The sequence below is a fragment of the Prorops nasuta genome, unplaced genomic scaffold, assembly GCF_024137725.1.
Source record: "Prorops nasuta isolate Cenicafe-Biocafe unplaced genomic scaffold, Cenicafe_Pnas_1.2 PNAS00045, whole genome shotgun sequence".
NCBI classification, from domain to species: Eukaryota; Metazoa; Arthropoda; class Insecta; order Hymenoptera; family Bethylidae; genus Prorops; species Prorops nasuta.
Window position 1 is genome coordinate 1,179,888 of NW_027116842.1, and position 24,605 is coordinate 1,204,492.

The following is a 24,605-nucleotide window of genomic DNA, read 5'->3' on the forward strand; positions in this document are numbered from 1 at the left end:
GTATTGTTATAACATGTTTTTAAAAATGTCAAAGATTATCTACTAAAGTACGTTGGGAGATTTTGCAATTTATTTGTTGTTTCAATAATGCTAATATATTTATTTAAACAATTTTTTATTCATGTTTTGTTAATTTGCCCAATGTACTTCAGTAGATAATTTCCTGGCATTCCCACAAAAACATATTATAATATTACAATCCATCAACAAATGAGGATGCTGCATGCAAAATAGTTTTTGCCCTATAATGTCGGTATACGTATATTCCCATTAAAAGTAACATAAATTGTTGATTTCTTAAGCTGTTCAATTTTATATCACACAAAACAAAAGAAAAGATAAGGAGTATAATTTCTATGGCAACTCAATAGGTTAAATGAATATAATCAGTTGATAATTCTTTGAAAATACTAAAATGCATGAATAAACATATTTTTTTCCTAAAACTCTGTTTTTATGATGGCTTTAAATATTCTTGTAGCTCTGCCTTAATCTGTGTTAAGTAAAATCCAAGTAACAAGTTCAACGCAGTCTACACAACTTACTTACGTATGACTTTAAATTCATAATCTTAAATATAATAAATCATAGTAATATATAAATAACAAAAATAACTTACATGCATAAATGTTGTTGATGAGGATTGTTAAATGATTGCATCTCATCACAGCTTTCTCCACCACTACTTGATGCAGTACAATCCGAATCTAAATTTGATTCCACTACATGTAATTGCATTGTTAAAGGACCCGCAACATTTTCTAACTGATCACCATTCAATTGAAGTTGAGATGACCCAAAGATTGGTGGACGATTAGAGTTATTGTTTGATACATTGCCTAAACTGTCTTGTGAACCACCACCAAAATAGCGAATGCATAAACGTTGACGACTAACACTATTACTTTGGGCAATACACATTTTTTCAAGCTTTTTAAGAAATGCAATCAAACTATTTGTAATTTCTGAAAAGTTTTGACTATTTGAATTAGAACTAATATCCACTAACTCTGGAAACAAATATTTTTTTACTCCACGATGAGCTAATTCTACAATCCCAATATTTTCTTCAGCAATATGTTTCCCTATTACTCTTGCTTGAAGTTTTCGTAATCTTCTTAACAAAAAAGCACACTTTCTTTCACTTTCAAATTGCTTTTGTGCAACAAGATCTTGCTGTAGCCTTAAACTATTTGTTTTTTGCTGATCTGTAGAATCTAAATTTATGTTATCTGTGCAAAGACTCATTACATCAACATCATTTAACAAATCTCGTTCAAATGAAGAAAATCCTTCTTCTGGAATAGTAAACATTTCTACACTATCCACAGTGCTTTGAACTGGTTCACTACCACTTACAGACATATTCTCTACAGTCTCCACATTTTCTATTGATTTTATAACTTGTAAAATCTCCTCTACATTTTGGCCAATATCACCAGCATTTGCAATATTGCATTGTACATTGTCAGAGGCACTATCTGTTTTGAAGGTCATGATTTGATCAACATCCAAGTTTTTTCCCTCACTTGTGCTTTCAGCACTCATTGATGGCAACTCTCTGTCAGACTTAAAAAACCCCATATTGTTTGTATCTTCAGTTTTAGATGAGTCATTCATTATAAAATCAGTAAGCTTCTGCTCAGGATTATTTGGAGCAACCCACTGGACGAAATCCTGATTTATCAAATTCTTTCTACTAATCAAGTTAGATTGGTGATTAAATGCAGGAAAATCACGAATACCATTAACATATTTTGAGTTGATGACATTATGTAAAACAGTTTTTGATAAATCACATATATATTGTTTGTCAATGATTGAAGGTTTAACATTTGTAGATACAACAAATTCAGTAAAAATTTCACGATTCTGATAAATTTTTGTAGCTTGGTTTGAGGATAGGAAGCCACCAGCTGGAAGGGTTAATAGCAACTTTTCCTGCTTTTGAGGACCACCTTCCGTTAAAGCTGGGGCCATTACTGCCACTGCTGTAGTCTCCACATCCAGAGGCTTTTTTGTATATTTGCAGATATATAATTTTTGTGTTCTGCTCGCTCCCATTCATCCATAAAAGCATTTACATTTGCAGATATCACTTTTTATGCTTTACTTAAAATCCATTTAGTTTAAATTTTCTGTCCTACATGTTTTTTTAATTGTTTTCAGACATTTATTAAGTAACTATATCCAAAGAATATATTATTTATAATCAACTTGCTCTCTTTTGCTGAACTAATGTCGTTTATAAATGCAAGATTTTATAGTTGATATTGAATTCTCTGCAAGCAAAATAACAAAAAATTTATTTTTTACTAATACAATTATTAATTCATATATTAAAAAAATATCATTTATTTATGTAAGGTATTCAGTTAACTCATGTTGAGTCAATAATCTCATATAGAGTAAGTATTTTAAAATGAATAACATATCATTTTAATTAGCACTTAATTAAAAATTTGGAAGGATTACAAACTCTTTAATTTGAAACATCCTATTAGTACAACTATCCATTAACCTTTTCTTACAGGTTAGTCAGTATAATACTTTGATTCTTAAAATCATTAGCTTCATATAAAGTTATTGATTTGATACGAGTTAACAGACACGTAGTATACTAATATTAATAATTAAGCAAACATTTATTTATATACAGGACATCTCACATAACAATTAACAAAATTTTTTCTTTGATGATTTCTAAGTTCGAACAGAAGTTTTTCGCACTTGGCCACTTAAGTTACAAAATCATCCAAAGTAAAATTTGTCATTATATTAGTTCTTGTTTTTTAGATTTATGATCTTTTTTTTTAATGAAAACCTGGATTTCTAAAAATGCCAAATAAATGCTTACTCTAGAACTTTCTAGAATAATTTTTTAATCTGAAGATTAAAAAAGACTTGAAGTATATTTGTGTTTCAGCAAATATGTTTAAAGACTATATTGACTTATATTATTTTAACAAAACAAGCATATAAATATAATTTCAAATATATAAAAAATATTTTACACAAAAGGTTATATTAATGGTAATTTTAAAAATGCTACAGTTAAATTACAAAGAACAAAATAAAAAAAAACAAGTAATTATTAGAGAAATAAAAATATCCTATTATACAATGAATCCTTATAAGAGCTAAATATCTTAGTTCTAGGAAAATTTATCACAGTTAAAGTTCTCAGATATGTAAGTTTGTTATGATTTATGTGAACCCTCCTGCATGTTTAAACTTATTTAATAAAAAGCTTTTTTAAGGTGACCAAGATTTATAAAATTTTAAATAGAATAAAATATGATATTTTTAAAACTTCATATTTTTATAATATCCTTTAAGTTCACTTACAAACATGAATGCTTTTATATCATCTATTGCATTTATATTAATATTTGTTATTTCTAATTGTGAATTGGGATAACTGTACTAGAGTATACACTGAGCATGTCTCTTATCTGCTTTTATATTAATAATAAAAAGATAGAAATACACTCAGTGCGCACCAATACAGGTTTCTACATTCATGGTAAATTCTTTGATAGGATTAATATATTTATATAAGTAAACTATAATAATATTGCTATATCAAAATATAAATTTTATTTTAAATAAAATTTTAATAAACCAATTAAAAAAATGAATACTCTTACATTGAATAATGAATGGTTAGATTTTTTACATATTTAGTTTAGTATGATATTTGTCAATTAAAACTCACAAAATAAAAAAAAAAGATAATATTAACCTTTTATCAAATAATAAATATATAAAGCATCATCCATGTTCGCAAAACTGAACTTAGCTTTGAACTTTGGTTTCACACTTAAAACAAAGACTGAGCTACGCATTGTAGCAATGGTTAAAGACTGCTTGATTTTAACTATAAAAGCATGAAGATTAAGCTCCACTTAACGGCACAGACTATAGTGTACTTTATTGTATGCCATAAAATATAATTATCATTATTACCAAGAGTAAAACTTTAATTTAATCACATGGATCTTGCATAATGAAGTTAAAAATTTATATCTTTAATCTATAATAACATAAGTTAAAATTGACACACTATCTTGACGCAAGCAGTTTTTATAAAAATAATTTGACATCGTTATGTTATTAATACATAAAGGTAATTGCATGATGTATGAACTATGTATTGAAAATACAATCTATCAAACTTGTATTATAAACAAATGTACACATTGAAAATAAATATAAAAAACCTTATGTAAAATTTTGAAGAAGCTATTGTTATCAATAATAAAAATTATAAAAAATTAAACAATATATTACAACCGAAATAAAGAACTTCCGTTTTTTCTAACAGGCTTCAGGAGGTTTAAAATAAACTAATTAATGTTCCTTCGCGCGGTACTCTAGCATACAATGGCGGAATCGAAAACAGCTTCAAACAGCAGATTATCACTACTTTAAACTTCACTGATTTAATATACTAGCTTTCCAAATCATACTCACAAAATAAGGTTACTCTGTCAAATAGTTGAACTAATATCATTATTGGATATATTAGGAAAGCACAGACATAAAAGTTACCGGTGAAAAATGCCCGTCACACCCAAAGAATCAAAAATTCAAATGTAACTTTAATAGAATCCACGCGTTCACTTTTACAGCCGTTGTAGCAATAACTTTTATATTTATAAGACGTCCCAACAGTATTAACAAATTCTAATACTTATATTTTATTATTACTACTACTTTAACATTTCATGAAAATTTATACAGAAGGAGTGATTTACCAAAAATATATTAGAAATTCGCTGAAATTCGTTGATGAGAAGAAAAACGTAGAAGCAGCAATGATGGCCATAAATTACATTTACTGTAGAGGCAAAGATGAGGAAGAACCGGGGGAGAGAGATGAACAGTGGTTGCTCCTGTCACACGACTCTATGAGGTCGCTACCGGCTGCTGCCTGCCAAGGCAGTGATGCCAGAAATGACTATTTTTCCCCAGAAACAGTTGAACAGAGGGGGCAGGCACACAACGATAAATACCCCTATGCGTGTGACTAGCCACTTTTATGCCGATTCGGGCAACTACGGCTTTAGAGAAGGACAGCGACATTCACTACGTCACTTTACATACACTAGTCCACGGCATATCCGTGTGAACCCTCCCAAAGTGTAGCAAAGTGTCAAATTCTCGTGTTCATAACCTTTATTAACCTGTTCGAATGTTTCACGTGAGTAAAGTGTAGTGAAGTGAAATGTCAAGTGTGGATAATAAAGAAGATTGTGGGGAATCTTCATCGAGTATGACATCCACAGGTAAATTATGAATTATTCTGTAAAGTTTTTGGTGTTTGTTTCAACGTTTTCGTTTTTGTAGGTTATTTTAATGGAAGGGTTTTGGTGAGTAGGTGCGGAATAGCCGTTAATCCTGTTAAGTGTCGAGTTAGGATTTAATATTCCCAATAACTTGATCTCTCCAGTGGTGGGATTCTGTAACTTCCCAATGATGATTGTCGGTATCGCTAACTACCGATAGTTGTCGCTTGCAGTAACGAAAAGAGCGATTCTGTAACTTCCGTCTATATGGATTCAGTAACTAGTTACTCACAACTTTCGTTAATTGAATCGAGTTACCGAGAGATATCGCTAAGAGCGATTCTGTAACACAAAGTTTTCGATAATTGTCGTTAAAAATGTCTCTCGGTCGCTACCGAATTCTATCGTTAACTTAACGACGACCGTGATAGGCGTCGGTAGAAGTTTACCGAGAAAGTAAATATAATAAATGTCACAAATATTTCTTAAATTAATATTTAGAAATCACAAAAAAGTACTTACAATAAATTTTCTTTATAAATTAAGGCTTACAGTAAAAATCGTAGGAAATAAAATTTAATATTTTTCCAATTTTTATATTTAAAAATAACTATATATATATATATATATACATAGAGGGTCTTTTCCTAACAGCGGAGCATAGGAGATTCGTGTTAGTTGACTATAGCATTCGGAATGATCGAATCTTAGAGCGCTGATTGGTCAATATTGCGTAGTACCAACATATAATAGGCCGTTACCAATAGTTGGATACAAAACATGAGATTCATCCGCCATATTGGTGTGGAGAATGTTTACATGCTAATCCTAGCAGAAAGAGGTGTAAAATGGAGAAATGTTAAATGGTAAGGTTACTAAAGTAAAAATTGAAAATAATGAATGGAAAGTACGAATATTCTTAATTTTCATTCAAACTATTCAATTTTTACTTTAGTAACGACAACATTTGACATTTTTCCATTTTACACCTCTTTCTGCTACGATCAGCATGTAAACATTTCTCCACACCAAGATGGCGGATGAATCTCATTTTTCGTATCCAACTATTGGTAACGGCCTATTATATTTTGGTACTACGCAATATTGACCAATCAGCGCTCTCAGATTCGATCATTCCGAGTGCTATAGTCAACTAACACGAATCTTCTATGCTCCGCTGTTAGGAAAAGACCCTCTATGTATATATATATATATATATAGTTATTTTTAAATATAAAAATTGGAAAAATATTAAATTTTATTTCCTACGATTTTTACTGTAAGCCTTAATTTATAAAGAAAATTTATTGTAAGTACTTTTTTGTGATTTCTAAATATTAATTTAAGAAATATTTGTGACATTTATTATATTTACTTTCTCGGTAAACTTCTACCGACGCCTATCACGGTCGTCGTTAAGTTAACGATAGAATTCGGTAGCGACCGAGAGACATTTTTAACGACAATTATCGAAAACTTTGTGTTACAGAATCGCTCTTAGCGATATCTCTCGGTAACTCGATTCAATTAACGAAAGTTGTGAGTAACTAGTTACTGAATCCATATAGACGGAAGTTACAGAATCGCTCTTTTCGTTACTGCAAGCGACAACTATCGGTAGTTAGCGATACCGACAATCATCATTGGGAAGTTACAGAATCCCACCACTGGAGAGATCAAGTTATTGGGAATATTAAATCCTAACTCGACACTTAACAGGATTAACGGCTATTCCGCACCTACTCACCAAAACCCTTCCATTAAAATAACCTACAAAAACGAAAACGTTGAAACAAACACCAAAAACTTTACAGAATAATTCATAATTTACCTGTGGATGTCATACTCGATGAAGATTCCCCACAATCTTCTTTATTATCCACACTTGACATTTCACTTCACTACACTTTACTCACGTGAAACATTCGAACAGGTTAATAAAGGTTATGAACACGAGAATTTGACACTTGCTACACTTTGGGAGGGTTCACACGGATATGCCGTGGACTAGTGTATGTAAAGTGACGTAGTGAATGTCGCTGTGCTTCTCTAAAGCTGAAGTTGCCCGAATCGGCATAAAAGTGGCTAGTCACACGCGTAGGGGTATTTATCGTTGTGTGCCTGCCCCCTCTTTTCAACTGTTTCTGTGGAAAAAATAGTCATTTTTGGCATCACTGTGCCAAGGTTGCCAAGTCCGCCATCTTGAATAGTACTACGCTCTATAGTAAGTGAATTTTGGGACGTTTATGTTCAGAGATCAGTTTCGGGTTAGGGCTAGTCCAATTGCAGTAATGCAATTGTTTGGACAAAATTCCCTAGGCTAACCTAACCCGTTGCTTTCCATGGATAGCGAATTAAGTAAAATTCACCCGTCCGAATCAAAATAAGTTTGGTATCAAATTATAGACTTTGCAATCATCAAATTAAAATAGCTTCATTAACATTAAAATTAATTATTCAAGTATTGAATGCTCAATATGGCTTCAGGAGAAATAAGTGGTATACTAATACATTAATAACATTAATTTATTACATTTGAAGTGTAATAAAACGTTAATTTTTTGTGTAATTTTATAGGTACTGTTAATAAATATAATTGGCAATTTAACGAAACCAAACTATTAATTGATGAAGTAAGAAAAAGATGGCCGGAATTAAAAAAGAAAAATACTAATTTAAAATTCATGTGGATTGCTATAAGTAAATGTCTGAAATCAAACAGTTAAATTGTGAATGCCGAACAATGTGAAAATAAATGGAAAAGCGTGAAAAAAAAAATATAAATCAATAAGAGATCATAACAGCACCACAGGCAATAGCAGGAAAGATTGGATCTATTTTGAAGATATGGATAACATTTTGCAAAATAGCCCAGAAAATCTTCCAATATCTTTTGCATCTGATATAAATGGCTTTTGCATCAATACAGCAAAACGAGATTTACAAAATAAAGAGAACAATAGTTGTTGCAGCGAAGCTGATAAAAATAGAATTATTAAAAGAAGAAAAGTCAATGAAAAAGTAAGCTTATCAGACATATATAATCAACGGGAGAAACACCACAGAAAGAATATAGAAATAAAGGAAAAAGCTTTAAAGCTTTTAGAACAAAGTATAAAGTCAAATAGGATTTAAATGCTTATAATTAGATATATTATAAATTAAAGGAGAAATCAGTAAGAATGCTGGTTGGGATAATATTTAAAAATTAGAATTTTAAAAGCTGTTTAAATCCTTAACACATGCTAAATGTTATGATCGAAAACACAAGCCAATATTTCAATTCTTAAAAGACTGAAAAGTTTGTTGTGATATTAGGATAAAATATTTGAAAGTGTATTTTCTATTATTAAACAGTATCGCCTTTGTTAAAAACCCAGAATTGCTGACAACTACATATCGTATAATAAGAAACACACACTTACATTTAAATAAATGATTGTAATTTTTATTATAGTTTATTTAACTTTTAAGTATTTGAATTTACTAAAATTTATTTTTATATAGTTACAACTTGTTAAATTTTAAAACTTAAAAATAAATATAATTTACATCAATTTTTCTTAATGTTTTTCCTGATTGTGTATACATAGTAGTAAATTTTGGAATTGAACTTTTTAAATTTTATAATAGATCTTTTCAAATTGTAGATCATTTCTTTATAAAAATATAATCCTGAGAAAATACGTTATTTAATAATAATAAGTATATAACGTTTATTCATCTTAATCTCAAACACTAAAAAATAAAATTAATTAAAGACAAGATTAATTTATCATATTGGCTATTATATTTCTCTTTTCTTTCGCATTGAAGAAAACATCTTCATCATTTTCATCTGAATCATCCTCATACTCATTCTCTGTGTCATTAAGATTTGGTTCAAAAGGCTCATCGTTGCTATTTAAACAAATGTTATGCAAAATACAACAAGTAATTATTACAAGAGGAATCATATCAGTATTAAACATAAATACATGATATAATTTTCGAAATCTAGCTTTAAGTAAACCGAATGCTCTTTCAATTATTAACCGCGTTGTAGATAGTTTCTTGTTATAATTTTTCTGTATATTATTCAAATGGCCATTGTTTTTATAAGGAGTAAGTAGATGTTTTGTCAATGGGTATGCTGCATCCCCTAATAAATGAGTATTGTTTGGAAAAAATCTTTCCTGATTATTGTCTATTGCACGTTTAATATCACTATTCTGCCAAACACGTGAATCATGAACACTTCCACAATATCCAGTAAATACACTGATAAAATTTTTATTTTCATCACAAATTGCTTGCAATATTATTGAATGGAAACCTTTTCTATTTATATAATTATTTGGATACTCAGTAGGAGCACTTATACTTATATGACATCCATCAATTACACCTATAATACCAGGAAAATTTGCAATCGCTGCAAAGTTTTGTTGACTCTCCGTTATTTTATGCTGGCTTGGCTATTTTATGTATTGTTGAACATGATTTACTAGCACATATCCCACATTAAATACGCAATTCCATATTGTGCTTTTACATAGTCCAAATCTGTCACAAACAGATCTGTAATAGAATTATTAAAAGGTATATATATCTATCATAAACATAGTCCAAAGGTAACATATATTCAACATTGTACACTATAAATTACACTATTGTATGTTATTAACGAGCCTAAGCTGCAGTACCTATATATATACTTCTTGATTTCCTAAGATCCATAAGGTAATAGCTAACTGTTTTTCTGGATTAATTTTAGTTAAACCATTTCTTAGTAAGCAAGGTCCGATCTTTTCTATTAGTAATTGAAATGTTACCCTAGATAAGTGAAAGTGTGATTTGAAATCTAAACAAGTAAAACATAATAAATAATGTTATATATGTTAAAGTTAATATATTACAAGTTTATACAAAGGATTTATACTTTACCTGTAAGTGAATAATTATTTAGAATGTTTTCAAAATACCCTTCAAATCGTATATGATTCTCTCTTGATTGTATTGGGTCATTAGAGGTATCATCATCATCAAACAATATGTTTAAAATATTTACTAAGTCCATTATAAAATAGTTTTCAATCTATAAAATCTATTTATAATTATCTTTTATTTTCAAAATTTTTGTATTATAGGAACTCTCTACATGTTTTTAATTATATCAATTGAGAAACTTTACGATCAATACAGATATACAATACTATGATTTAAATATCTACAACATTACACAGAAGTTTGAATGAAATGATTTATTAATAGAAAATATCTACATTAACATTATGTAATTTACAAATCTATATACAAATATTCAAATTTTTAATTATTCGTAAACTGTACCCATACAGCACACTTGACTAAAAGTGATCTTATAGACATCTTTTAGTCATCTAATTGACTAAAAGATGTCTTTAAAACATTTGGTGCTTTGTGGGTAGTTGTATATTATATCACTCTTCCTGAAAATAATTTAAAAATTTTGTATTTTAACTTATTTTATACTTCATATATTTTAGTAGACATATAGTACTTACTTATACCGAAATAAACGTAATTGATTCCTTATATATAATTAAATTTCAATATCCTTAAGGTTATTATAATTGTAAAATTTAACTGATTTAATCCTGTTTCTCTCTGTTGTCACTTTAGACCACCAAATTTAGTCAAATTATTAAACCCAACTCGGGATCCATGGAAAGCCACGAGTTAGGTTAGCCTAAGGAATTTTATCCAAGCAATTGCATTACTGCAACTGGACTAGCCCTAACTCGAAACTGATCTCTGAACATAAACGTCCTTGATATAAGGAATGCAGACTGCACAAAGTATAGTTGAGCCCAATAATCTGGCGTCAGGCTAGGAGAAGTAGAAATCTGAGGGGCGAAGGGATTTCTAGGGAGTTTGTCCGTAGCTGTCAAATGGCGCGATTAACCCTCAATTTTGTATCGTAAACAAAAATAATATTTTCGGAAAACGATTGCGGAAAAGAAGGAAGGATTTTAATACATAACAGAGAAGAAAACATATATCAGATGAGTATAAATTAATAACAAAAAATGAAAATTATTGTGAATTTATAAGGAAATATATACTTTGTGGTTATTTTATTTCTGTTACAGGTTAAATCCTATTCTTCATGAGTTTAAATCGCAGGAAAGAAATACTTAAAGAACGATGAATGAAAAAGGACTAATTTATAAAGCATTTCTGTGTGACCCAGTGATTTCAATAATTGTGACATAATGTTGTAATAGTGAATGTATAGCGAATGCTGTGTATACAAAGAAATTTTATTACAAAATAATAATAATGTAGGATAATGTTTTGATTCCTATTATTATAAATTAAAGCTAGTTCAATTAAAATTTATTATTTTAATTTCTTCCCTAACCACAGACAAATTCTATACGTAAATATATAGTAATTATATATATTCTTGTAGAACCTTTCTTTAAGCTACTCTAACTAAATTGCAACTATTTTAAATCTGCAGGTCATAACTATTTACTTCAATGATTATTATTATTCAATGTGAGACAAATTGTGTAAAATTTCTGCTAATTTCTTATTGATCCGTCATGCTTCCTCATCTCGTATGACATTTATTTGCCTTGATTGTTCCTTCTTCTTCTAGTTTTCAACACATATATACCAATAATTCTCTAGATATTTTCAAATATGCTCAGATATATATATATATATATTTATGCTTATTCTGCTGTCTAATTGTTTCTATAATAATTAGGATGATTGGTAAACTACTGCTGTATTAAATTTGAAGAATGGACACTGGACTTATTGTACTTAAATATGTTTGGCACCTCATCCACATGATATATCTTTTCCTTCCATTTGAGAGGATATTGTCGACCAATAAGTTCACGTATACTGCGGAGTTCATCTTGTTTTCAGCTTCAAATTATATTTTCCAGCTACATATTTGGATATCCATTCCTAACATGCAATACTTATTTTATTATTCCTATTTGTTCATGAGACTTATCTGTCCTAAAACCTTAATTTATCCTGTAGCCATATGTATATATCCTATCATTTTCAGATGAATGACATTTCTTTCTATCAATCCTGACAACATTATAATAAGAGAAAGGAAATAAGAGTATTCTATATTCAAATACGTAGCTGGAAAACTACTTGAAGCTAAAAAATAAGATCAACTCTGTATTATACACATAACTTTTAAGGAACTTTATCTATCCAAGTATCATGAGAAGAGAACATATCTCACAGAAGAGAGGCCCAATTTAAATAGCATCATTCAAACGCCCATTTTCTAAATTTAATAAGACAATGGTTTAACTATCATTCCAATATTTATAACATTAATTACAAATCAGCATAATCATCTTATCTGCGTGTATTTAAAAATGATAATAAAATTATTGTTATATGTTATAGACTAGAAGAAAATAGTGCAAAGGAGGCATATAAATATCATACAAGGTAATATGTCGAAGTATGTGACAGACTAATAAGAAATTAGCAGAAATTTTACACAATTTGTCTCACATTGAATAATAAAAATCATTGAAATAAATAATTATGACCCACAGATTTAAAATAGTTGCAATTTAGTTAGAGTAGCTTAAAGATAGGTTCTACAAGAATACATATGTAATTACTATTTACTTATACAGGGTGATTCTCTAACGGCGGGACATAGGAGAGATTGGTGTTAGTTGATTATAGCACCCGCAATGATGAAATCCAAGAACCCTGATTGGTCAATATCGTATAGTGCCAACTTAAAATAGGCCATTACCAATAGTTTGATACAAAAAATAAGACCCATCCACCATTTTAGTGTAAAAGTGTTTACACACTTTTCGTAAATAGAAGCAGAAGGAAATGAATGAGCTGTCAAAAGTAGTGATTCCGATTAATTTGTGATAAGTGTAACTTTGGCAAATAAAAGTGATGATTGTAATAAAAAGAGGAGATAGGGAAGAACTTGGTTTTCATAAAATTTGTTATTTAATGTATTAACCATGACTGACTCAATGAGAACTTAAATATGTTTTTCTTTGATGGAAATGGATAACATCTGATAGGTCATTGTGTCCACTGGTATAACAAGAACTTTGAGTTTGTTGTTACAAAAATACACTTGATTATTAAAGAAGATGGAAACGCTGTACTGTAAGGCTTTGATTGAACTCATTGAGTCAGTCATGGTTAATACATTAAATAACAAATTTTATGAAAACCAAGTTCTTCCCTATCTCCTCTTTTTATTATAATCATCACTTTTATTTGCCAAAGTTACACTTATCACAAATTAATCCGAATCATCACTACTTTTGACAGCTTATTAATTTCCTTCTGCTTCTATTTACGAAAAGTGTGTAAACACTTTTACACCAAAATGGCGGATAGGTCTCACATTTTGTATCAAACTATTGGTAATGGCCTATTTTAAGTTGGCACTATACGATATTGACCGATCAGGGTTCTTGGATTTCATCATTGCGGGTGCTATAATCAACTAACACCAATCTCCTATGTCCCGCCGTTAGAGAATCACCCTGTAGAATTTGTGTGTGGTTAAGGAAGAAATTAAAATAATAAATTTTAATTGAACTAGCTTTAATTTATAATAATAGGAATCAAAACATTATCCTACATTATTATTATTTTGTAATAAAATTTCTTTGTATACACAGCATACGCTTATACATTCACTATTACAACATTATGTCACAATTATTGAAATCACTGGGTCACACAGAAATGCTTTATAAATTAGTCCTTTTTCATTCATCGTTCTTTAAGTATTTCTTTCCTGCGATTTAAACTCAAGAAGAATAGGATTTAGCTTGTAACAGAAATAAAATAACCACAAAGTATATATTTCCTTATAAATTCACAATAATTTTCATTTTTTGTTATTAATTTATACTCATCTTATATATGTTCTCTTCTCTGTTATGTATTAAAATCCTTCCTTCTTTTCCGCAATCGTTTTCCGAAAATATTATTTTTGTTTACGATCTAAAATGGAGGGTTACTCGCGCCATTTGACAGCTACGGACAAACTCCCTAGAAATCCCCTCGCCCCTCTGATTCCTACTTCCCCTCACTGAGACGCAAGATTTATGGCCAAAACTACTATGGTTCGGTATGTACTCGGGGAAACGTTCGCAAATGCAATGCTAGAAACCTAAGAAATTGAAGCCAAAATAGCAGATTTCATGTTTGGAAACTCGAAATGAAGATACTCTGAATAAAAACTACATAAGTTATGTGATAATTTATCGTTTTTACGTAAAATTATTGGCTATTTAGAATGATCACTGCTTTTTTGGCTTCGATTTCTTAGGTTTCCAGCATTGCATTTGCGAACGTTTCATCGACCCTATCAAACACAGAATTCGATATACGAGTTTTTAGGGGCCGTTGTAATTTGGAAAAATTCAGGACTGGAAACCTTAGAATTTGAAGACAAAAAAGCAGTAATCATTCTAGGTAGACGGTAATTCCATGCGAAAATGATAAATTTTTATTTAATTTATCTAGTTTTACTTCAGAGTGTCTTCATTTCAAGCTCCCGAACATAAAAAATGCTATTTTGTTTTCAAATTCTGAGGTTTCCAGCCCTGAATTTTTCCAAATTACAACACCGCTCCCAACAGCCTCATATCCAACATAAGCAGTAAAAATCTGAAAAACTGCCAATCAGAATGTGTACTTTCAGATTTTTGCAGTTATGTTGGATATGAGCAGAGATGAAACGGGAGATTGCTCATGCGAGGTCCCGAGGCAATCCCTACCGGTAGGCGGCGCTGGTGTTGGCAAACGCGTGTCTCAGGTCCATCTAACCCCTAACGCCATCTATCGGAAGAGACCACGAAGCACGAGCGTTAAGCTTAGAATAGGGTAAAACATATATGCATTGTTGCCAGAAAGCGGAATAAAGAGAGAGCGGAGATATTTTCTCGGACCTCTCTGTCTTTCTCGCTGTTAGCTTCTAGCAGAAGAGTCGAGGCAAAATCTTTCCGTTTCGCTTTGCCGAAAATCTACCAATATTCGATGTCATTTATATTTGCAGGCCAATGCCTTTATACATGATTTTTTCAGCATATTTATTTATCAGCATTGACTTATTTAAATCAATAATAAATTAAGGAAATGCGTATTTGATATATAATAATTATTTTAACTATAATTTCATCGTTATATTTCGCCTATTTCCGTAAAATCTGCATTTCTTTAGTTTATTATTGATTATTGTAAGTCAATGGCAATTTAAAAAAATTTAATCTTAAAAAAAAAAGAAAAGTACCGATCAGGAATCGAACCCGGACCCACGAATCGCCACGCGATTACCTTACCTCTTAGACCACGAGGCTTCTTCAGTGCACCGTAAACAGATAGTCTTTTTAAGGGCTTGAAATCTTCTATTGAACCATATAAATAAACGAAGAACCGACATCTTTATTCATTATTATTCTATCATAATGGTACACAAATTAAAGAATAATTATATAATGTAGATTTTCAAAAGCTTTTCCAATAACCAAGAACGGAAACTGCGAGCGTTGATTATTTATCTTCGTTCTTGGCTATTGGAAAAGCTTTTGAAAACTATTCAAAATATAATTATTCCTTAATTTGTGTACCATTATGACAGAATAATAATGAATAAAGCTGTCGGTTGCTCGTTTATTTATATGGTTTAAAAGAAGATTTCAAGCCCTTAAAAAGACTATCTGTTTACGGTGCACTGAAGAAGCCTCGTGGTCTAGGCGGTAAGGTAATAGCGTGGCGATTTGTGGGTCCGGGTTCGATTCCTGAACGGTACTTTTCTTTTTTTTTTTAAGATTAAATTTTTTTTAATGGCCATTGACTTACAATAATCAATAATAAACTAAAGAAATTCAGATTTTACGGAAATAAGCGAAATATAACGATGAAATTATAGTTAAAATAATTATTATATATCAAATACGCATTTCCTTAATTTATTATTGATTTAAATAAATCAATGCTGATAAATAAATATGCTGAAAAAATCATGTATAAAGGCATTGGCCTGCAAATATAAATGACATCGAATATTGGTAGATTTTCGGCAAAGCGAAACGGAAAGATTTTGCCTCGACTCTTCTGCTAGAAGCTAACAGCGAGAAAGACAGAGAGGTCCGAGAAAATATCTCCGCTCTCTCTTTATTCCGCTTTCTGGCAACAATGCATATATGTTTTACCCTATTCTAAGCTTAACGCTCGTGCTTCGTGGTCTCTTCCGATAGATGGCGTTAGGGGTTAGATGGACCTGAGACACGCGTTTGCCAACACCAGCGCCGCCTACCGGTAGGGATTGCCTCGGGACCTCGCATGAGCAATCTCCCGTTTCATCTCTGATATGAGGCTTGCCTGCTTTTCGTACTGACACCGGCCCTTAGGGCCGTTGTTTTGGAAAAATTCAGGGCTGGAAACCTTAGAATTTGAAGACAAAAAAGCAGTAATCATTCTAGGTAGACGGCAATTCCATGCGAAAATGATAAATTGTTAATTAATTTATCTAGTTTTACTTCAGAGTGTCTTCATTTCAAGCTCCCGAACATAAAAAATGCTTTTTTGTTTTCAAATTCTGAGGTTTCCAGCCCTGAATTTTTCAAAATTACAACGGCCCTAAAAACAGCTGTATTTCTTTCTATCAAACGGTTCTCTTTCGATTAGACCTATCATAACGCCTCTTGTATGGCTGCGTTTCAAAACTTTAGCGCTACGGTAGCGCTAGGTAAGATACGTGTCATGATTGGTCAAATTGATTAGTCTGACCAATCATGATATAGCGCTACAAAATTTGAAACGCAACCCATGACTCGGGATTACTCGGGAATCGGGCTCGGGGGACACTACTCCCTCTGGGTATTTCGTGCTCCATGGTTTTAAAGCATATTGGCACGGCGGGGACGCGGTGAAAACAGAGTGAAACGCTGTGTGTCAACGACGGTGTTTATAAATTTTAGTTATTTGTAAAAGATGAAACAGAAGTTCAACAAATACTAGGAAGATCTTTTGTTTTTATGTATGTGAAATACGGTAGAAGAATACTGTACTTTTTCGACATTAGATTACTGCTTGCTGCATAAAACCGCCAAAATTGAGACCAAAAACGCCATCTTGTGCAGAGATGTTGACTGTTGACATTTGTATAACTTAAAACATGTTTCCATTAATTTTGCACTTCAATTTAACCACCTTTTTTAACCGCTTAAAAATCATATGATTAGTTATTTCCGTTATTGTGTTACGTCTAAATTTAATGGGATATGCAATATAAGTTATAATATCATTGTTGCACACTTATATATGTATGATAAATATTATTAATTAATATAGTTTTATAGATAACAAAAATTTCATAAAGATATTTGTCTTATTGTATACAGATCTGTGCTGAAAGGCTATAAACATGTTTTATGCTCATTTTGTGCTAGCCAAAAAGGGCCCTTTGGCCCGTATTTGGTTAGCAGCTCACTGGGATAAGAAGCTGACAAAGGCTCATGTATTTGAAACAAATATTGAAAAATCTGTTGACGGTATCTTACAGCCTAAGGTATTTTTGTTTAATTCTTATTTACTAATGATCATCTTGAAAACCAATAATAATAATATAAAATCAAATTTTTATTATTTTCTAATGCTCTATGTATAATTTCTGTTTGATATCAGGTTAAGATGGCTTTGAGAACTTCTGGTCATTTATTGCTGGGAGTTGTACGGATATATTCAAGGAAAGCAAAATACTTGTTGGCTGATTGTAATGAAGCTTTTGTTAAAATTAAAATGGCTTTTCGTCCAGGAATGGTAGATCTACCAGAAGAGCATAGAGAAGCTGCAGTTAATGCGATTACATTACCAGAAGTGTTTCATGACTTTGATACTACTATGCCTGAGTTGAAGTAAGTTTAAATAATCTTATTTACTGTTTAAAATTTATTATATTTCAAGACTATATTTATAAATAATTTGTTTTATAGAGATGTAGACATTGAGGCTCAGTTTAGCTTAAACCAATCGAGGGCAGAAGAAATCACAATGAGAGAAGATTATGGGAGTCTTTCATTAGTCACACATGATCAAGGCTTTGGAGATATGAGTTTTGATGCTGATCCACCTGAGCTATTAAGACATGCTGGTAGTATGGAGCCTTCACTAGATCAAGTAAGAGATTGTATGATTTATTAGATTTTTATTAATTTTTCATTAAACATTTATTTATCTTTTATAATGTAAATTAAAATTACTATTTTAGAGCCATATGCTATTCAGTGATGGTCCAGGAATGGAATCAGCATTAGAACCAAAAGATAAAGAGCCAGTTGCTGGAACTTCATCTACTGTTCAACCAATGGATATAGACACCCCCATTAGAGATGATGGGTTTGGTGGTCATTTGGGACAGGATATAATATGTATGAATTGATACATTCATTATTGTATATTTTTTATTACCTTATCAAATCTTAATATTAATAATAACCTATAATTAATAAAATTAATTTTAGCTGGAGGTTTATTTGAAGGTGGTTTATTTGATGAAGCACCTATGGGGGATGTTCCTGTACCAGAGGTCAGCTCTATAAATGAAGTTCAAGACAATAATACATTAGCTGGAACAGCACCATCAATCCATGATGATTCTGATGACGATATGGGTGATCATTTTGGTGGAGCTTCACCAATGAGAGGAATAAGGTAAACTGTGTGCCAGCTTTGGCTTATATTTTAGTGAGTAAAGTGGGAAGAGTCAATCGTACTTTTATATTTACAAGTATTTTTTAACATTTAATTAACTTGGTTTAGTTCTGATGACTCGAGGCCTTCATCTCCAGTAGGTGGCGGGGATGAGATCGAAGGCAGAGCGAGTGTGGCTAGCCGCCGTTTTACTCCAGCTCCCCCCAATTTGGCAGAAGATCATGCTATTGATACTTTAGAAGAACCAGCCCCTTTACAAGATCAAACCACTTTATTACATGATGAAGAAGAGAGTTTTGCATTAGCTCCAGTAGATGCATCTGCTCTTAAAGGCTTCACAAAAGCAAAACGTAAAAGAAAACTAATTGTGGATGAAATTAAAAATATTTCGGGAGAAGAAATGAAAGCACAATTATCAGATACCAGTGATATAATAACCACATTGGACCTGGCACCACCCACAAAAAGGTTAATGCATTGGAAGGAAACTGGTGGAGTGGAAAAACTCTTTGCCTTACCTGGAAGGCCAATTTCTGCACGAATATTATTCAAGGTAATTTAAATTTATGCAACAAGTATAAATTCAGTATTATACACTTGTTAAAGAAAATAAGGAAATATGAATCGGCTTGATCACTGATTAATTAAAAGAAAGCCAGTGATACACTATGCTGGATTGTTTACTAGACTTATGAGGACCAATGATCATTCGGTTGTCAATTAATTGCATAAATCTCATTGGTCCTCACAAATTTAGTGAGCAATCTAGTACAAACTCCAGCATAATATGTCACAGGTTTAAGTCCCGGGTGTATTATTAATTATTTATTTATGTTTTAATCAGAATTATCAACGACATCTTACAAGTAAGTCCTATGATCATGAAGATTTTGGAAGATTAGGAACGGACGATGATGGAATACCTTTAGAACAAATGAGAGATGCTCCAGATTTAGAAGCTTCAGCAGCTTTGGAACAAAGTGCCTTTACAAAGAGGACGGGCCGTAAACGAAAAGCTCCTCATGACGATGATGTTCGTAATTTTATGTATTCGTTAAGATTCTTATGGATTGTTTAGAGTTACCAATAGGTATAATATATAATTTTTATCGTTTAGATAAGACAACAAATGCCTCCAGCACAGATTCCTTCGCTAGAGCAATCATTGGGAAGTGAAGGAATGGAGGTACCAGGAATGATTGCGCAAACAAATATAATAAGAACACAATCCCCAGCGCATCAAGACATGTCCCTACCCGGTGAAACATCGTCCGTGTCAGATATAAACAGTATTCTTCCATCGATAGAGCCCTCGGAAATACCTCCGGATGCATCATCACTTGAACTTGATCAGATACCTCAAATTCCTGCAACTGAAGTAAATTCACTACTCGGAAGAACCGACGAACATGCCGAATCAGCTACTCCTGGTGCGCCAGAAACGGATTCTGTTATTGATAATGAAATGCCTCAAATGGAAAACATGGGCTATGATCAGGTAAAAAAAATTGATTGCTTAATTACTTAGATAAACTTCTAAATCATTATTATGTAATATAGATTTTTTATCGCGTTTCGTATTTCAATTTACAGATTTAAATGCCTTTAATAACGTAATATAGGGTGCGTTCACGAAAACGCTATTAACATTACTGCACATAGAAAATTGCCTGAAAGATGTGTGCAGTAACGCTGATAGCGGCTCCGTGAACGCGCTCGTAGTTATTTGGTCAAAGCATTACAAATTTTCTATTTACAGAACCAAGGTCATGTTTCATATATGGGCTACGACGAACACCATCCACCAGCCCATACACCTGGTGCGATATCAGAAAGAGGACCTGCCACACCTTGGAATCACGAAGACTATGAATTTCCTCCTTCTGTGGGACCGGTAGGTTTATAAAATTGTTAAATTTTATTATATTCATTTTAATGAAATATTGTAGCATTTATTCATAATATTTTCTCAATCATACAGCAAGAGGAGCAACAAGTAGATGAGACTTACGAACAATTTGAGGAGCGTGTATTAAATAAGAGAGCAGCACACATGTATCACGTTATTAAAAGTAGACTAGATTCCAAAGACAAGTTAAGTTTAGCCGATATAGCATATAAAAATAATCGTAAACAGGTAAGCGTTTTTTTTTTTAATATAAAGTAAACTATTTTAATTGTACTTAAGATATATATATATTTATATATATGTGTAGTACTTACAATCGTTAACGATTTTTTTTAGGTGGCGCAAAAATTCTACACTCTTCTAGTTCTTAAAAAGTTCCAAGTGTTGGAACTTAATCAAGAATGTTCCTACGCTGATATTATAGTTACAAAAGGACCAAAATTCGAGAATCCAGCTTTATAAATCAAACTGAGTTATGTACCATTGAAATGTTGCATAGATTATTTTTTTTCGTTCTTTGTGATAATGTTTAGGATTCTTCGGGCGATTATTAAAAAAAGGTACGCTTTCGTTCCCTCTTTCGTGCTTCGGATTTGATCCGAAGAAGAGGCAAAAAATTAACAATTTTTAAGAATTAGAATAAAGAACATGACATTTCTGTTTTCATACTTCGTTTCTTAAAATTAGTGACTGTAAAATATCTACCAGTGTCACTGTGCAAATTATTTATCCAACTTTATTTCACTATTCATTTTGTTATTACATTTTGATTAGACCGAGCAGTTCGTATGTACATAAAAAATGTATTATTTTACATAGTCAGAAATAAGAAGAATGATTTGTACGTAAAAGAAAGATATAATGCTATGAATTATTATAAGGGTGTGTAATTTAAGGTGGCCAACCAAGGAAATTTAGAAAGAGGGGATTTGTGTGTGTGAAGACGAAAATTCCAATACATTTTCCTTTCTATCATTCTTAATTTAGGGGTATTTAATTAATTAAATTATTTAACTGAGTGAGCCTCTGATTGGCTGAGCTTAGAGAGGACTATTCATTGGGTCTAAATGTGTGGCCAATAAAATACACATCTCCGTTTCAAGTGCCTCGACGTATCCATGCATGATCTGGATTATTCTGGATTAGCAATTGTGCGCAAAGCGTCGAGTGCCTGGCGAAAAAAGTAAGTCATACGTAAAGAAACCTGAGCATACAGCTGACAAAAATCTCACAACTTGTGTCGATTACGTAAAATTGTTTTATAATTACTATTAATGAATGGTATACATTTTTACAATCAAAATGAGTCCAAACGCTTTATAAATATGACTATTTTGAGGTTTAAATGAATAAACTAATTAAAAATTATATGTATAACAATAGTCGTATTTATGTCGTATTTGGACTTATTTTCATCATATAATAATGTGAACAAGTCATTAATAGTAATTATAAAACAGTTATATGCGAATGACAAAAGTTTAAATTTTTTTGAGTTGAGTGCTCAGGTTTGTTTACGTTCCGCTTGTTTTTTTTGTAAGTCATTCGGCACTCGATGCATTTATTAGGTCTGTTCTTTTTCGCTGTTTGCTCGACTAGTGCAATAAGTTAGAGTGGAGAAAACATATGTTTGCCTTATTTCAATTAATTGCACTAGTTTAATAGTGCAGCGAAAAGAAACAAACGGATTGTGTACATATATACACTGTGGGAAATTGATTCATCGACCTTTCAGTTAACTTCACTCCGCATATTCACCGCAAAATTCCTATACTATTCTATAGCAAGCGAAGATTCATCAATTTCTTACAGTGTACATACATAGACACATTGAGGCACTTGAGAGGAAGATGCGTATCCTATTGGCCACCTTAATACCCAGTGAGTTGTCTCTTCAAATCTCGGCCAATGAAAGGTTGGCCTGTTTAAATAATTTCATTAACGGGATCCCTCACGCCTGCTTTACCGACAGTACAAATCAATAAACAATTAGTTAAATAAAATTAAAATGCGAAGCAAATTGAATAAACGGGCGTCTTTAGGACAAGGTGCCAGTCTTAACGAGTCAAATGAACTTAAAAACACTCAAATTGGATGAAAAATAACGCTGTAACACTCCTGCATTCTTGAAGTGGAAATAACCGGAAGTATTCTTTCTTTAAGAATGCGGGATAATGGTACAGAGTTATTTCTCATACGATTTGAGTGTGTTTAAGTTCGTTTGATTCGTTAGGACTGGCACCTTGTTCTAAAGACGCCCGTCTATTCAATTTGCTTCGCATTTGAATTTTATTAAACTAATTGTTTATTGAGTTGTACTGCCGGTAAAGCAGGCATGAGGGATCCCGTTAAGGAGATGCATTAAGTGTCGAAAAAGTACTTTCAAATTATCTTCTACAGTTTTAGAAATTTGAATATTTTCATAGGGACCAAATTGGTTCGTATTGATCTGCTTAATTGACGCAAAAGCTTATTTTTTGGATTAAAAAAATCGGATATTTATGATTATATTTTATTTACCATCAATAATTTCGAAAAAGAGAGCCTTTACGCGCTGCGCCAAACTTCAACGAGTAACTTGAAACCAAGAAAAAACAAATATTACTATAAATGTAGAATATTTGTTTTTTCTTGGTTTCAAGTTACTCGTTAAAGTTTGGCGCAGCGCGTAAAGGCTCTCTTTTTCGAAATTATTGATGGTAAATAAAATATAATTATAAATATCCGATTTTTTTAATCCAAAAAATAAGCTTTTGCGTCAATTAAGCAGATCAATACGAACCAATTTGGTCCCTATAAAAATATTCAAATTTCTAAAATTGTAGAAGATACTTTGGAAGTACCTTTTTGACGCTCAATGCATTCTCTTAAATAATTACTCCTAAATTATAGGCGATAAAAAAATGTATTAGAATTTTTGTCTGGAAATCCTCATTCCTCTTTCTAAATTTTCCTGGTTGGTCACCTTAAATCACAAACCCTGTATATAATACGACAAATCAATATCAAGGAAATTTATAATTATGAAATTGCAGTTTCTCTTAAATCTATTAATAGCAATGTGTATAGGATTCAAGTGATATACAGGGTTGTTTGGTAACAATGAAACAGGAGATTTCGTTTTATTTGACTATAGCACTGTTAGCTATAGCAAAATTGCTAAATATCATTTAAGTATTAAACGTAGCGAGCAATATTAATTAAGACAAAGTAACATTTAGAATAAATAATGAAAGTAGTTCATAAAAAATGATTGTTAAAAACTATTGCTGCAAGTTTTTATTAAATATGACAAAATAGTAAACGCGCGTGTAAGTGCTATAGCCAAATATATGATTCTGTGTTTTGTGCTGTTAGAAAACAACCCTATATGTATGTCAACATTACAGCAATTTGTTAATTTAAATATTTTTCAAGTCCTATTTTGATTAATCTTTTTACCATCTTATAATCAACCTGAATCAAAATTGTAAGTACATGCAAATTGTATTAACAGAGTTAGAGATCAGAAAATAAATTATATGTAAAGAAAAGGTTTAATAATACGCAAAAATAGTTTATTTTAATTTGCCCTATAGTGGATATAAAAATGCTTTTATTTCTAATTATGAGAGATATTAAATTGTTGCATACAGCCATTTTCAAACTTTCTTTTTGTATTCTGTGAGGTTGTATTAAAAAAAATT

At 31.4% G+C, this 24,605-nt stretch overlaps 3 protein-coding genes across 6 annotated transcripts in view; 1 reads left to right on the top strand and 2 right to left on the bottom strand.

The window, feature by feature from the left end:
• The window catches only part of nsl1 (non-specific lethal 1), a 119,579-nt gene extending 114,692 nt beyond the window's left edge, over positions 1-4,887 (bottom strand). The window contains exons 1-2 of one of the 2 annotated variants that reach the window (XM_066744530.1): positions 4,761-4,887; positions 620-2,282 (exon numbers count right to left, since the gene is read on the bottom strand). In XM_066744530.1, coding sequence (XP_066600627.1) covers positions 620-2,064 — 1,445 coding nt within the window. In that variant the 5' untranslated portion in view covers positions 2,065-2,282; positions 4,761-4,887. The other variant, XM_066744531.1, reaches the window with a different exon arrangement.
• Positions 4,888-7,390: 2,503 nt separating this feature from the next.
• Positions 7,391-23,512, top strand: vtd (RAD21 cohesin complex component verthandi). 3 transcript variants are annotated; one of them, XM_066744521.1, is made up of 12 exons: positions 7,391-7,515; positions 17,702-17,868; positions 17,985-18,214; positions 18,293-18,476; positions 18,568-18,727; positions 18,821-19,010; positions 19,119-19,563; positions 19,855-20,043; positions 20,128-20,508; positions 20,770-20,904; positions 20,992-21,147; positions 21,256-23,512. In XM_066744521.1, the coding sequence occupies exons 2-12, from the start codon at positions 17,725-17,727 to the stop codon at positions 21,379-21,381; spliced, it is 2,340 nt and encodes a 779-aa protein (XP_066600618.1). In that variant the 5' UTR covers positions 7,391-7,515; positions 17,702-17,724; the 3' UTR covers positions 21,382-23,512. The 3 variants fall into 3 exon arrangements, with proteins under 3 accessions (XP_066600618.1, XP_066600616.1, XP_066600615.1); XM_066744519.1 differs by lacking the exon at positions 7,391-7,515 and adding an exon at positions 17,201-17,623; XM_066744518.1 differs by lacking the exon at positions 7,391-7,515 and adding an exon at positions 17,203-17,337.
• LOC136784034 (putative nuclease HARBI1) lies at positions 9,059-10,350 on the bottom strand. The gene is made up of 3 exons (XM_066744488.1): positions 10,218-10,350; positions 9,989-10,134; positions 9,059-9,748 (listed from the first exon to the last, which is right to left on the bottom strand). The coding sequence occupies exons 1-3, from the start codon at positions 10,348-10,350 to the stop codon at positions 9,059-9,061; spliced, it is 969 nt and encodes a 322-aa protein (XP_066600585.1).
• Positions 23,513-24,605: the final 1,093 nt, after the last annotated feature.

Excerpts from the sequence above, each read along its gene's own strand:
- LOC136784034 (XM_066744488.1), bottom strand. The coding sequence starts at position 10,350 with ATGGACTTAGTAAATATTTTAAACATATTGTTTGATGATGATGATACC. Across the intron at positions 10,135-10,217 it reads AAATAATTATTCACTTACAG|ATTTCAAATCACACTTTCAC; the intron begins GTAAAGTATAAA and ends TTACTTGTTTAG. Across the intron at positions 9,749-9,988 it reads GGATCTTAGGAAATCAAGAA|CCAAGCCAGCATAAAATAAC; the intron begins GTATATATATAG and ends TACATAAAATAG.
- vtd (XM_066744521.1), top strand. The coding sequence starts at position 17,725 with ATGTTTTATGCTCATTTTGTGCTAGCCAAAAAGGGCCCTTTGGCCCGT. Across the intron at positions 17,869-17,984 it reads ACGGTATCTTACAGCCTAAG|GTTAAGATGGCTTTGAGAAC; the intron begins GTATTTTTGTTT and ends GTTTGATATCAG. Across the intron at positions 20,905-20,991 it reads TTCCTCCTTCTGTGGGACCG|CAAGAGGAGCAACAAGTAGA; the intron begins GTAGGTTTATAA and ends TCAATCATACAG.